Source organism: Coregonus clupeaformis, unplaced genomic scaffold (assembly GCF_020615455.1).
Source record: "Coregonus clupeaformis isolate EN_2021a unplaced genomic scaffold, ASM2061545v1 scaf1198, whole genome shotgun sequence".
NCBI classification, from domain to species: domain Eukaryota; kingdom Metazoa; phylum Chordata; class Actinopteri; order Salmoniformes; family Salmonidae; genus Coregonus; species Coregonus clupeaformis.
Window position 1 is genome coordinate 43,609 of NW_025534652.1, and position 14,346 is coordinate 57,954.

Below are 14,346 nucleotides of genomic sequence, written 5' to 3' on the forward strand. Positions count from 1 at the left end.
CAACACTTCAGTGATACAGAGCCGTACAAAAACCTCCCTCAGTCAGACTGCACAGTGACTGTACTGCTACAGCTGGGACCTACTGCAGGTGCTGAGGGGGAAGAGACAGTGACATGGAACACTGATTAGCGAGAAACCTTGAATAAGGATAGAAAGCATAATTCATATCACATGTTCTCCCATCATCATCATCATCATCATGGTTGTAACTCTGTATATTTGTCATGACCTGAAAGATCATCTAAAAGTTATTAGAGGTTTGAAAACACAATACCTGTCCAAATGCAAAGTAAAAAGTAACACAAAAAGGTGTTATGACCTCAACATTACTTCAAAGTTACAATCACTTCAGCCCCCAAACCAAGTCCCCAAATGGACCTCCAACCAAATGTCTGATTTAAATGGATTTGTCGTTGTGGACGACCCTGCAGGGGGTGTATATGCCTCCCCTCTTCCCAGCGTGGCTTTGCTCAGGGGTCAGAGTGCTGCTGAGGAGTAGCCGCTCAGCAGGCAGGCCGGTGTGACCGAGCCCCCAGAGAACTGCTCAGAGGACAGGATGGAGCAGAGACACTGTGGGCTTCACAGAGGGATTAGCTGGAGGAGAGAGAGGAGAGAGGCGGGTCAGCTACTACAACTCTATATTAGGAGAGGAGAGGAGGGAGAGGGAGAGGAGAGGAGAGGAGAGGAGAGGAGAGGAGAGGAGAGGAGAGGAGAGGAGAGGAGAGGAGAGGAGAGGAGAGGAGAGGGAGAAGGAGAGGAGAGGAGAGGAGGGTCAGCTACTACTACTACCACTATTACTTCTACTACTACTGAGGAGACGAGACGAGACAGAGGCGAGACGAGAAGAGAGCTACTACTACTACTAAAACTACAACAACAACAACAACAACTACTACTACTACTACTACTACTACTACTACTACTACTAAAACTACAACTACAACTACAACAACAACAACAACAACAACAACTACTACTACTACTACTACTACTACTACTACTCTATAACATTGAGAGGGAGAAGAACTCCCCAGAGGAGAGGGAGAAAAGACACTGGCCATGTCTGAATATCCATACTACTGTACTAAATAGTATGTGAAAAAATAGCGTTTTATAGTATATGAAATTTTGAACATAGTACTCCGAATGCATCCGCTAATTCGTGATTCGTTCATTTTTGTACAGCGCATCAATTTATCTGATTATCAGCTGTCGTCAAACACGTGAGTCGGAAAAGACGAGTGAATTCTACTTGATTAAACACCAAAATGAGTGTATATAGTAGGCTAATGTGGGTATTCGGACACAACCACTGTGTTATCAGTGAACAAAACAATTTCAGATTGACAGTAAACAGCATAAACAACTAGCTACAGTACAAAGAACAACCAAGCACAACCGAGAACAACCAAACACTTAGTCTATGAAGAAATAGGTAAACAAAAAAAGTCTGGACTAATTATTTGACAAAACATGTAAAGGTACATTAATGCTCTACAGTGTAGCCTTCAAAGAGCAACAAAACACTGGTGGTTTCCCGGACAAAGGTCAAGCCTCAGTCCTAGACTAAAAGCATTTTTATTGAGATTCTCCACTGAGATTGCTTTTTATTCCAGGACCAGGCTTAATCTGTGTCTGGGAAACCGCCCCTAATTCTAGAAAGACATGCAGGGAACAGATACCATATATAGTCTGGATACAGTATCATTTAACATTCACAATGTAAAATCTGACATGAAACCTCCATATTAATTTTTGTCAAATCTACTTTGAGACACAAACCAAAATGACCTCAAATTACTGTTCAAAACTATAGATGAGGTTCACCTTTAAACCATGTCTGTGTTAGTATCTACTATGAATACAATACAAACTGTTGCTTATATAAATAGCAGTAGCTACATCTTGACAGCACAATGAGCTAACATGCAATATTGTGTATCAAAATGTGTTATTTCGCATGTTATTATTGCCAAATAAACTTGGTGGTATGTGAACAACTCTCTCCCTTCTCTTCCATTTACCAATCTACCAATGTGTTGACAGACATTTCAAAAAATATATAGAAATAAGTATTTCCTCTGGAGAAGATGATACAATCTCATAACGTTGTTCAATATCATGATTACATTTTGTTGTATGATGGAAGAAAGACAAAAATGTACATACTTTTTAGAACCAGTTTTGTGCAACTTCCAAAAGTCCTCCACAGTGATTCATTCTGGTGGTCTCTGTACAAAAACCTCCTTCACACAAGTGTGAGCACCTTCACAGATAGATCACTCGCAGTACCACCCTCAATACTGAAGAATTAGTATAATATAATGGGCTCTGATAGCACTGAAATACTAGTATAATCAAATCAAATTTATACAGCACATTTCAGACATGGAATGCAACAAAAAGTGCTTTACAGGAAGAAACTAATAAAAAACAATGAAAATAAAAGCTGAAATATTTACTACTCAACAAACATAAGATAAAAACAAAAGAATGACACAAACTGAACAACTAAAAGAACCCTAAGGAAAGCAAAGGTAAAAATATGTGTTTTAAGATCTCTTTTAAAAATTTCCACAGTTTCGGCCCCCTCAGGTTCTCTGGCAGGCTATTCCAGAGGCTGTGGGCATAAAAACTAAAGGCTGCCTCTCCATGCCTCTTGGTCCTAGGCTTTGGGATAGTTAAAGGCCAGTGCCAGAGGACCTGAGGGACCTACTGGGAACATAACTCGTGTTCAATCAATCGTGGATTGATTTAAAAACCAATCTTAAAATTAATTATAAAACTCACAGGCAGCCACTACAATAGGGACTGATGGTAATAAAAGTAATAGTATTATACAATAGAGTATAATACTAGTAAACTCCTTATTTACTATGCTAAAACACTTCAGTCTGGGACTCCATCTAGATTCAGTGGTAGTGGATCTGGGAGTGAGTCCAGGCTGAAGATGCAGGAGATTACTACTGTCAGTTTCCACTATCCAAATAGTAAATATGTGTTCACACAGTGATACAGAGTCGTACAAAAACAAAACCTCCCTCAGTCAGACTGCACAGTGACTGTACTGCTACAGCTGGGACCTACTGCAGGTGCTGAGGGGAGGAGATGATCCAGTACAATGACACAGTGTGTAGTAGAGCTGAACAACAATAGAGTCAAACTAGAGCTATGTCTAGAAGACCTTAGGTCATAACTGATCACTAAATGTTTATCCTGACCGTTAACTACATGTTGACTCTGTTGATTAACTCAAGGAAAACCATCAACCAATCTGAATAGAGATTATGTGCAATGATCAAAACCCCTAAAGATGACCTGTGTTTTGAATAGCTAGAATTTTATCCACTTGATTCAAACACATACAAGGAAGCCCTTAAACATTACCCATACATCCTCTTTCACACCACTGTGGTAGTTCCAGGAGACTGGAGACGTATGATCTGTGGAGATCTCCCCTGTAGAGCACAGCCAATCAGCAGCATCACATATTCAACACATAGACTGCAGTTACTAACCCTGAACACTGGAGGGAGACAGAAAGCAGATACTATCTGCTCTAATAACACAGTAATAACAATATGCTCCACTTGTAGATGTCTAAAGTCATTATATCAGTCCCCATTCAGCACGTATATCAGAAACCATTTCAGTGATTACTTAGCTATCATGATTCTACATCAAATCAGTCTGACTGTCCAGGAAGACTACTTACATGTAGGACACTTTACTGAAACATGGTGGATGGGGAGAAGACCAGAAGATTATTTGCATAGTGATGATGCTCTGCATAGACAGCACATGCTTCAGTGGTCTGGGAGTGTTTATAGCCCTGTGAGTTTAACACTTCATGACTGAGAGCTGTCCTTCATGACAACAGAACCCACAACAACCATGACTTTTATCACCATCTTCATCTGGATATTTGCCCTCTGTCTCCAAGGTAATATATTTTACAGAAAACTACCTGGACAATTGCAATATCAGGCTATATAACCTCATTACAGTTTAATTTCATATGATATATGGAAAAACGTATTAACAATTGAATGCTATTTCTACATGCCATCTCTGTTTCAGAATCCAGAGGCCAGGTCACTGTAACTCAGACCCCTGCAGTAAAAGCTGTTATCCCAGGACAGACAGTCTCTCTGAACTGTAAAACCAGCAGTGATGTGCATGGTGCAGGAGGCTCTCCCCGCCTAGCCTGGTACCAACAGAAACCTGGAGGAGATCCTAAACTCCTAATATCCTTGGCTACAACACTTCAGTCTGGGAATCCATCTAGATTCAGTGGTAGTGGAACTCATAGTGACTTCACTCTGACCATCAGTGGAGTCCAAGCTGAAGATGCAGGAGATTACTACTGTCAGAGTGAACACAACCTCAACAGTGTCTGGGTGTTCACACAGTGATACAGAGCTGTACAAAAACCTCCCTCAGTCAGACTGCACAGTGACTGTACTGCTACAGCTGGGACCTACTGCAGGTGCTGAGGGGGAAGAGACACTGACATGGAACACTAGATGAGGTCAACTGTGACATGTGACAATATGGTTAGAAAGCAATCGTTCAGTTCACATGACCATCATCATCATCATTAACATCATCATCATGGTTTTAACTTGTTATATTTGTCATGGCCTTTAAGTGTGTATAACATTTATTTGAAGTTTTGAAACACATTACCTGTCAATATGTAAAGCAAGATCTACAGATGTAAAACAAAAGGTGTTCTGACCTCAACATTACTTCAAAGTTACAATCACTTCTGCCCCCAAAACAAGTCCCAAAATGGACCTCAACCAAGTGTCTGATTTAAATTGTGATCTTCTACCGTTATATTAACTGTTTTCATGAGCAGGTTACTGACTGTTAGATCTGTGAATGAGACATGATGCTGGATTCAAACACGAGACATGTACACTACATACACTATCTATGTAAAGTATAATATCCATTTTATCTGTAATTAATTACATGGTAGCATATCTGTTATGAGTCCCTCCCTGAATCCACCATAGAGGTTAAGACCAGTCCACTCCTCACATTCTGGCCCAGTCCAGGGTATTACAGGCAGTGAAACTGTTCAACTACTAGACTGGTATCTGTGGGAGTGAAACTGAGATTTGCATAGACAGGGCTGGGTGGTTCTGCTTGTCCCAGAATAGAGCAGCACTGTCACCAGATGTTCACTCTGTCCCCAGGGGGTTGGAGGTAGAGAAGACTGTCACTACACTATATAGCAAGCGTTTCCCAAACTCGGTCCTCTGGACCCAGGGGAGTGCACGTTTTGGTTCTTTGCCCTAGGTTTACACAGCTAAAAAAAATTTATAAGCTAATCATTCGAGCTTTGATAATTTGAATCAGCTGTGTAGTGTTAGGGTAAAAAACGAAATGTGCACCCCTTGGGGTCCCGAGGACCGAGTTTGGGAAACACTGCTATATCTTGAAATAGTGGCACTTGCAATATTTGTATTTAAAATATATATATTTAGCGTCGAATCACAGCCTATAACACACGTGAGAGTCCAAGATATCGGTTGACTGTTTGATAGTTCTTCTTTTATTACTGTAAAGTCTGTCAAGTCAAACATGTCTGACACAGACTCAGTATCCTTATGAATGAAGTCAGTCAACTACTACCATGGCAGAAACTCTTCTATTATATCATAGTATATTGTGATAGTATTAAATATTGGTCAATTATGATGTTAGAGTGAGTTTTAGACTTGACAGTTTTTAAAGACACCATTAATCAGCCTTACTGAATACATATTTTTCCAGAATATTACAAATATACAGTATCTATGATACTGTTTATTAATAAAAACAACAAAAATATGCATTCCAATAAGAAATCTTTATTTAAATCCATTATCACAAAATCGAAGCATCAAAGCAAACATGATAGTGAATAAAAGCAGATCACATTAAATCTGAAACTAACAAAATCTCAATCTACAGAATAGATTGACGCATGATCACTAAATCAGAGAAGCACTGATTTTAGAAAAGAAACAAAGTCAAAGCAGAGGAACCAGCATCCTCTCTCCACAGAGGTGTGACTGAGGGGTCCCTACCCAGAACAGTCAGCCCTCCTCAGGGTCTTTGTGACTGGAGTCTGGGATTTCTGCTGGGCTTCACAGGTCACCTCTCCTGCCTTGGTCCACTCCTGGGCAGTGAGAGTCAGGGTGCTGCTCCAGCTGTACAGGCCATCCTTCTCCAGGACCCCGGGACTGGCCTCCTGCTTCTTGCTGGTCCCGTCCACTTTCCAGCTCATGGTCCAGTCTGAGGGGAAGCCCTTGTTGGCCAGACACGTCAGTGTGGCTGTTGTTGTACTGGACAGTTCCTCACTAGAGGGGGGCAGGACGGTGAGGGTGGGGGAACTGTTACCTGGAACAAACAGAACACATCAACTAAGTAACTACATCAAGTACAGTTACAGTAAGAGCTTATCTTCAGCAAAGGACACATCAAAATAAAGTGATTTGGAAATGCCTTCTAAATATGAATATAAAAGTTAGATTGGTAAAAGATTTGGATAAAACACAAACTGTAATATGATAAAGCAGAATAATGAACCGAAGAAGTATTAAGTAAGTAGAGTTACAAGTCATACAGCGTCAGTTATACATGTCATACAGATATTATTTAGGAAATGATCTGATCAGAATAGCTTTCTCATATTCATAGTATTTGCAAAATCTGAGCATAAATTAGTTTTAATCACATATCAACCATGTTAGTTCATGAAGTTGGTTACAAACATAACTGAGACCTTTTGTCTTCACACTAACAGTGAAGGCTACCATGAACTCAATACAACAATAATGACTACTATATCCAATGCTATTAAATAGTGATCCTACCAAAATTAAGAGTTATTTTCTGCAATCATACAAATCAGACAAAAATAAACCTACAATTTAACATTTCGATTCAATAACATTTTATTAGAACGAAGGGTCAGTCAAAAGCAATTAAAACATTTTGAAAATCTAAAATCGCAATATTTTCATAGGCAGAGTGTAAGAATAACATACTTAATAAGTGTAATCAGAAAGAAATATCAAATGAGCTTGTTACTTACTTCCAACATCTAGTCTGGTGCCGCTACCAAAAGTACACCACAGTGATACAATCCCTATTACTGCTCGTACAAAAACCTCTCTGTGTTGTGATGCTGCAGCTGTTACAGTGAAGATCACTCATACAGAATCATAATCAACACAAATACACTTTAACATCTTCCAGGTAGAACAAACACTTTATATAAGCTGTTTCTAGATAATACAAATATGATTTGTATCTTAAAACCAGATATTAGTATTTTTTCCTTCCTCTGTGTATCAGATGTTCTCCTAGTCTGTAGGTACAGTCCAGCATTAGATCCAGTGTTGCTAGTATTCCTCCATATTGTCCATATGAAAGACAACAGCAGCAGCAGTAGTGATAGTGATCCATGTTGTATATTCCTTTATTAAAGATGTTGATCTCAGATTTAACAGTTGTGGTAAAGTCACAGACAGACAACACTACCAGAGGAATCCTACCAGCTTTAGTTTAGAGAAGTGTTCACTAACTGATTAGAGGAACTTACATAAGAGACCAAGCATGAGTGAACAGACAGTTAATTATGTCTGATCATCATCAGAATAAAAATAAATGGTGGTGTGACATAAAAGTTGCCATACATAAGTTATTTGAGTAAAAGTTGCTGTTTGATGTTAGAGCGTTGGCCTAGTTACCAAAAGACTGCTAGTTCAAATCCCCAGGACGACACGGCGAAACATCTGTCGATGTGCCCTTTAGCAAGGCACTTAACCCTAATTGCTCCAGGGTCGCCGTTTATAATGGCAGATGCTGCCGTGACCCCACTCTCTGAGGATGTCTCAGGGGGAGTTGGGATATCCCCCCCAAAAAACATATCCAATCCCCGTATAATACACATGTGTGAAATAGGACAAATATAAGCACCCACCTAATTACTATTATTAGAAAAGCAAACTCATGCAAGATAATTATATTCTTATGATGGGAGCCTACTTGGAAACTGAAATAGATTTGAAACACTCATTTGCATAATTCATCTGCTCTAAGAGTGTTTATAGCGCTGTGAGTTTAACACTTGATGACTGAGAGCTGTCCTTCATGACAACAGAACCCACAACAACCATGACTTTTATCACCATCTGGACACTTGCTTTCAAGGTGGTACTTACTACTCCTCCTCCTCCTCCTCCTCCTCCTCCTGACAGGGAGACTAGCTGGAAAGAGAGAGGCGGGTCAGCTATCACAACTCTATAGTAGGAGAGGAGAGGGGAGAAGAGGGAGTGGAGAGGCTCATCAACTACTACTATTACTACTACTACTACTACAACAACAAAAACAACAACAACAACTACTACTACTACTACTACTACTACTACTACAACTACTACTACTACTACTACTACTACTAATACTACTACTACTACTACAACAACTACTACAACTACTACTACTATTACTACTATTACTACTACAACTACTACAACTACTGAGGAGAGGAGGAGAGGAGAAGAGAGGGGAGAAGAAGAGAGGAGAGGGTCAGCTACTACTATTACTACTACTGCTACTACAACAAAAACAACAACAACAACTACTACTACTACTAATACAACAACAACTACTACTACTACTAGATATGTTTTAAGATCTCATTTAAATATATCCACATTTTCGGCCCCCTCGGATTCTCTGGCAGGCTACACCTATGGCTGGGTGCATAATAACTAAAGGCTGCCTCTCAATGTCTCTTCGTCCTAGGCTTTGGGATAGTTAAAAGGCCACTGCCAGAGGACCTGAGGGACCTACTGGGAACATAACTCAAAAGCATGTCTGACATGTATTGGGGTACAATCGTGGATTGATTTAAAAAACAATCTTAAAATTAATTATAAAACTCACAGGCAGCCAGTGCAGAGATCTTTAAAGCGCTGTAATGTCTTGGTCAGTACCCGTGCTGCAGCATTCTGTATGTTTTTCAGTTGACCAATGGCTTTCATGGGTAGACCAGACAGGAGAGCATCACAGCAGTCAAGCCTGCTTGTATTGAAAGCATTGATGAGTCTCTCTGTATCAGTCTGAGAGCGAAACGGCCGCATCTTGGCAATGTTCCTCAGGTGGTAAAAAGCTATTTTGGTCACATTCCTAATGTGTGATTAGAAATTTTATTCAGAATCTAAAATAACACCTAGGTTTTTTTACCTGGTGTTTTTTCTTTATTGCCCGTTAATTAAAATGTGTGACTAGATTCTCTCTCTGTTATTTGGCTCCAACAATAAGTACCTCCGTGTCACGCCCTGACATAGAGTTCGTTAGTTGGTTTGGTCAGGGTGTGAGTATCTATGTAATGTGTAATTCTATGTGGAGATCTAGTATGTTTAGATCTATATTGGCCGGGTGTGGTTCCCAATCAGAGGCAGCTGTCGATCGTTGTCTCTGATTGGGGATCATACTTAGGTAGCCTGGTTGCCTACCTTAGTTGTGGGATCTTGACTCGTGTTTGGCTTGTTGTGTGTAGCCACTGTTGAGCTTCACGTTACGTTGCATTTGTTGTTTTGTCTAGTGTTTATTCGTTCTAATAAACATGTACGCATACCACGCTGCACCTTGGTCTGACCCGTCTCTCAACGAACGTGACAGAAGATCCCACCAAACAAGGACCAAGCAGCGTGCCCAGGAGAAGCAGAAATCATGGACTTGGGAGGAGATATTAATGGTAAGGATCATGGACATGGGAAGAGATCCATGCTGGGATGGATCGCCTTCCTTGGGAGCAGACATAGGCAGCAAGGGAGGAGAAACTGCGACTTAAAAGACTTGGTCACGAAGAAAGCCTGAGAAGCAGCCCCAAGAAAATTTTTTGGGGGCACACGGGGGTGGAGCAGACGAGGCAGCAGGGAGGCCGTGAAATGGCTGACTGTAGAGGAGGAGGCCTCTGTGTAGAGAGGTCCTCCAAGACCTCGGATCAGCAGTTTAAGAGAGGAGGCCACCACATTGGGGGGCTGATAGGGAGGATAGAGCAGGAGAGCTCCCTTCAAGAGGAGGCGCTGCAGGAGGCCCGTAGGGAGAAGGAAGTAGTGGATGCACGGAGAGAGGAGCTGGTCAGGCAACAAAAGGAGTGTGTGTTCATTGAGGAACCAAGGTATGCGGAGATACGCACTGTGTCACCAGTGTGCATTCATAGCCCAATGTGTCCTGTGCCAGTGCCCCGCACGTGTCGTGCGAAAGTGGGCATCCAGCCAGGATGGGTTGTGCCAGCTGTACACTCCAGACCTCCAGTACGCCTCCACGGTCCAGTATATCCTGCTCCGGTTCTACGCACTGTGTCACCAGTGCGCCTCCCCAGCCTGGTACGCCCCGTACCTGCTCCCCGCACCAAACCAGTGGTGCGTGTATCCAGTCCGGCACGGCCCGTGCCTGCTCCTCGCACCAAACCAGTGGTGCGTGTTGCCAGCCCGGTACGCCCCGTGCCTGCTCCTTGCACCAGACCAGTGGTGCGTGTTCCCAGTCCGGCACAGCCTGTGCCTGCTCCTCGCACCAAACCAGACAGCCCGGTCAGCTTCTCCACTCCAGTGCCAGAGCAGTCCACTCCACCGGGGCCCAGTCCAGCTCCGGTCAGCGGATCCATTCAAGTGCCAGAGCAATCCGCTCTACCGGTGCCTATTCCATCCCCGGTCAGCTTCTCCAGTCCAGTGCCAGAGCAGTCCGCTCCACCGGGGTACAGTTCAGCTCCGGTCAGCTGGTCCACTCCGGAGCCAGAGCAGGCCGCTCCACCGGTGCCAAGTCCAGCTCCGGTCAGCGGCTCCACTCCGGAGCCAGAGCAGTCCGCTCCACCGGTGCCCAGTCCAGCTCTGGTCAGCCTCTCCACTTCGGAGCCAGGGCAGTCCGCTCCACCGGGGTCCAGTTCAGCTCCGGTCAGCGGCTCCACTCCGGAGCCAGAGCAGTCCGCTCCACTGGTGCCTAGTCCAGCTCCGGTCAGCGGATCCACTCCGGAGCCAGAGCAGTCCGCTCCACCGGGGTCCAGTTCAGCTCCGGTCAGCGGCTCCACTCCAGGCCCAGACGTCAGCCCCTCTCCAGGGTCAGGGCCTCCCACACCAGGGTCTAGACAGGGCTTGGTGCATCGCGAGAGGATTGCCGATCCAGGCCCAGACGTCAGCCCCTCTCCAGGTTCGGGGCCTCCCACACCAGGGTCCAGACAGGGCTTGGTGCATAATGGGAGGAAGGAGAGGGGAAGCATCGCGCCGAGGTCCAGACCAGACCAGGGGCGCAACAGGGAGGCGAAGAGGGAGAGGTCGTTACGCCCGGAGCCGGAGCCGCCTCCGAGGCTGAATGCCCACCCGGACCCTCCCCTAATGAGTCAGGTTGGTGCGGCCGGAGTACGCACCTTTGGGGGGGCAGGTACTGTCAAGCCCTGACATAGAGTTCGCTAGTTGGTTTGGTCAGGGTGTGGGTATTCTATGTGGAGATCTAGTATGTTTAGATCTATATTGGCCGGGTGTGGTTCCCAATCAGAGGCAGCTGTCGATCGTTGTCTCTGATTGGGGATCATACTTAGGTAGCCTGGTTGCCTACCTTAGTTGTGGGATCTTGACTCGTGTTTGGCTTGTTGTGTGTAGCCACTGTTGAGCTTCACGTTACGTTGCTTTTGTTGTTTTGTCTAGTGTTTATTAGTTCTAATAAACATGTACGCATACCACGCTGCACCTTGGTCTGACCCGTCTCTCAATGAACGTGACACTCCGTCTTGTCTTGATTTAGCTGGAGGAAGTTGTGAGCCATCCAAGTATTTAAATAACTAATACAGTCTAATAATTTATCCATGGAGTTGAAATCCTCCGGTGCCACAGAAATGTAAAGTTGTGCATCGCTGCGCAGCACTGAAAATCAATGCTGTGCTTTCTGATAACGGTTCCATATGTTAACATATGTAAACTGAACAGTACCGAAAACAAAATCGAACCTTGTAGAATGGCACCTGTGATTTGTATTTTCTCTTAATTATGGTCACCAAGGATGTGTCACGGTTTCGGCCGAGGCTACTCCTCCTCCTTGTTCGGGCAGGCTTCGGCGGTCGTCGTCTCCGGAGGACTAGCTGCCACCGTTCTTTGTTTTCGATGTTTGTTTGGTTTGGTCTGTTTGGTACACCTGTTCATGTTTAGTGTTGATTATGTGTCCTATAAGTTCTCGTTGTTTCTGTCATGTGTTGTGTGTAATTGGTTTCACCTGTCTGTTGGTGCTGTTAACTTTTTGCCAGTCGCTAGTGTTACCGTCGCACTGTTGTTTTCGTGCGCAGTCGGTTTTGTGTTTTACGCACTGTTGCGTATTGTTCGCCTCCGGGTTGGTTAGACACATTTGTTCTTTTGTCTTTTCAAGTAAAGACTGGTTTGACTTAGCTCCTGTGTCCTGCACTTGATTCCGCATCACATCCGCATCAGATACCCTGACAGGATGTCTAAAAACTCTTGACCGGTTAAATAGGTCCTCTACCAATTCAGAACTGGACCGGAGAGGCCAACCCACCTCTCCAGTCTGTCCAGAAGGACATCATGGTCAACAGTACAATAGGGACTGATAGTACTGAAGAACTAGTGTAATACAATAGGGACTGATAGTACTGAAGTAATAGTATAATGCAATAGGAGAGACATGGACTATGTTTTGAGTAATTATGGAATGGAGGATCGCACACAACTTTTGGAAGAGCTTGAGGAGGAAATGGAACTTGACGAGAGCGAGGATGAATTAAATGAGGTGGCAGGTGAAGTGATGACTGCTGAGAAGAAGTTGAGTGTAGAGGGAAGTAGTGAGGTGAAGAAGGTGGGCTTTAAGTGCAAAAACAGGGATACGTGCTCCAGTAGTTCAGAGATGGAACTTGAGCCATCCAAGTATTTAAATACCTAATACAGTCTAATAATTTATCCATGGAGTTGAAATCCTCTGGTGCCACAGAAATGTAAAGTTGTGCATCGCTGCGCAGCAGTGAAAATCAATGTGGTGCTTTCTGATAACGGTTCCATATGGTAACATATGTAAACTGAACAGTACTGAAACCAAAATCGAACCTTGTAGAATGCCACCTGTGATTTGTATTTTCTCTTAATTATGGTCACCAAGGGTGTCTTAAAAACTCTCGACAGGTTAAATAGGTCCTCAACCAATTCAGAACTGGACCGGAGAGGCCAACCCACCTCTCCAGTCTGTCCAGAAGGACATCATGGTCAACAGTACAATAGGGACTGATAGTACTGAAGTACTAGTGTAATACAGTAGGGACATATAGTACTGAAGTACTAGTATAATACAATAGGGACTGATATTATTGAAGTACTAGTAAAATACAATAGGGACTGATGGTAATAAAGCACTAGTATTATACAATAGACTATGCTAAAACACTTCAGTCTGGGACAATTGCAATATTAGGCTATATAACCTCATTACAGTTTAATTTCATATGCTACATGGAAAAATGTATTAACAATTGACTGCTATTTCTACATGACATCTCTTTTTCAGAATCGAGAGGCCAGGTCACTATAACTCAGACCCCTGCAGTGAAAGCTGTTCTCCCAGGACAGACAGTCTCTCTGAACTATAAAACCAGCAGTAATGTGTATTCTAATAACTATCTAGCCTGGTATCAACAGAATCCTGGAGGAACTCCTAAACTCCTTATTTACTATGCTACAACACTTCAGTCTGGGACTCCATCTAGATTCAGTGGTAGTGGAACTCATAGTGACTTCACTCTGACCATCAGTGGAGTCCAGGCTGAAGATGCAGGAGATTACTACTGTCAGAGTGAACACAACCTCAACAGTGTCTGGGTGTTCACACAGTGATACAGAGCTGTACAAAAACCTCCCTCAGTCAGACTGCACAGTGACTGTACTGCTACAGAAAGCAGATACTATCTGGTCTAAAAGCAGTAATAACGTTATGATCCACTTGTAGATGTCTATAGTCATTATATCAGTCCCCATTCAGCACTTATATCAGAAACCATTTCAGTGATTACATAGCTATCATGTTTCTACATCACATCAGTCTGACTGTCCAGGAAGACTACTTACATGTAGGACACTTTACTGAATAATGGTGGATGGTGAGAAGACCAGAAGATTATTTGCATAGTGATGATGCTCTGCATAGACAGCACATGCTTCAGTGGTCTGGGAGTGTTTATAGCCCTGTGAGTTTAACACTTCATGACTGAGAGCTGTCCTTCATGACAACAGAACCCACAACAACCATGACTTTTATCACCATCTTCATCTGGATATTTGCCCTCTGTCT

At 43.2% G+C, this 14,346-nt stretch overlaps 2 gene segments (V, D, J or C); one reads left to right on the forward strand and one right to left on the reverse strand.

Annotated features, from left to right (window-relative positions):
* The first annotated feature begins 3,810 nt into the window (after positions 1–3,810).
* On the forward strand, positions 3,811–4,415 carry LOC123486418. The segment is given in 2 exon segments: positions 3,811–3,943; positions 4,081–4,415. Coding segments are annotated over 2 exon segments (408 nt in total).
* Positions 4,416–6,079: 1,664 nt separating this feature from the next.
* LOC123486420 lies at positions 6,080–7,211 on the reverse strand (the record flags this gene model as incomplete). The annotated part of the segment is given in 2 exon segments: positions 6,080–6,396; positions 7,094–7,211. Coding segments are annotated over 2 exon segments (435 nt in total), but the record flags the coding sequence as incomplete, so codon positions are not given.
* Between the last annotated feature and the right edge of the window lie 7,135 nt (positions 7,212–14,346).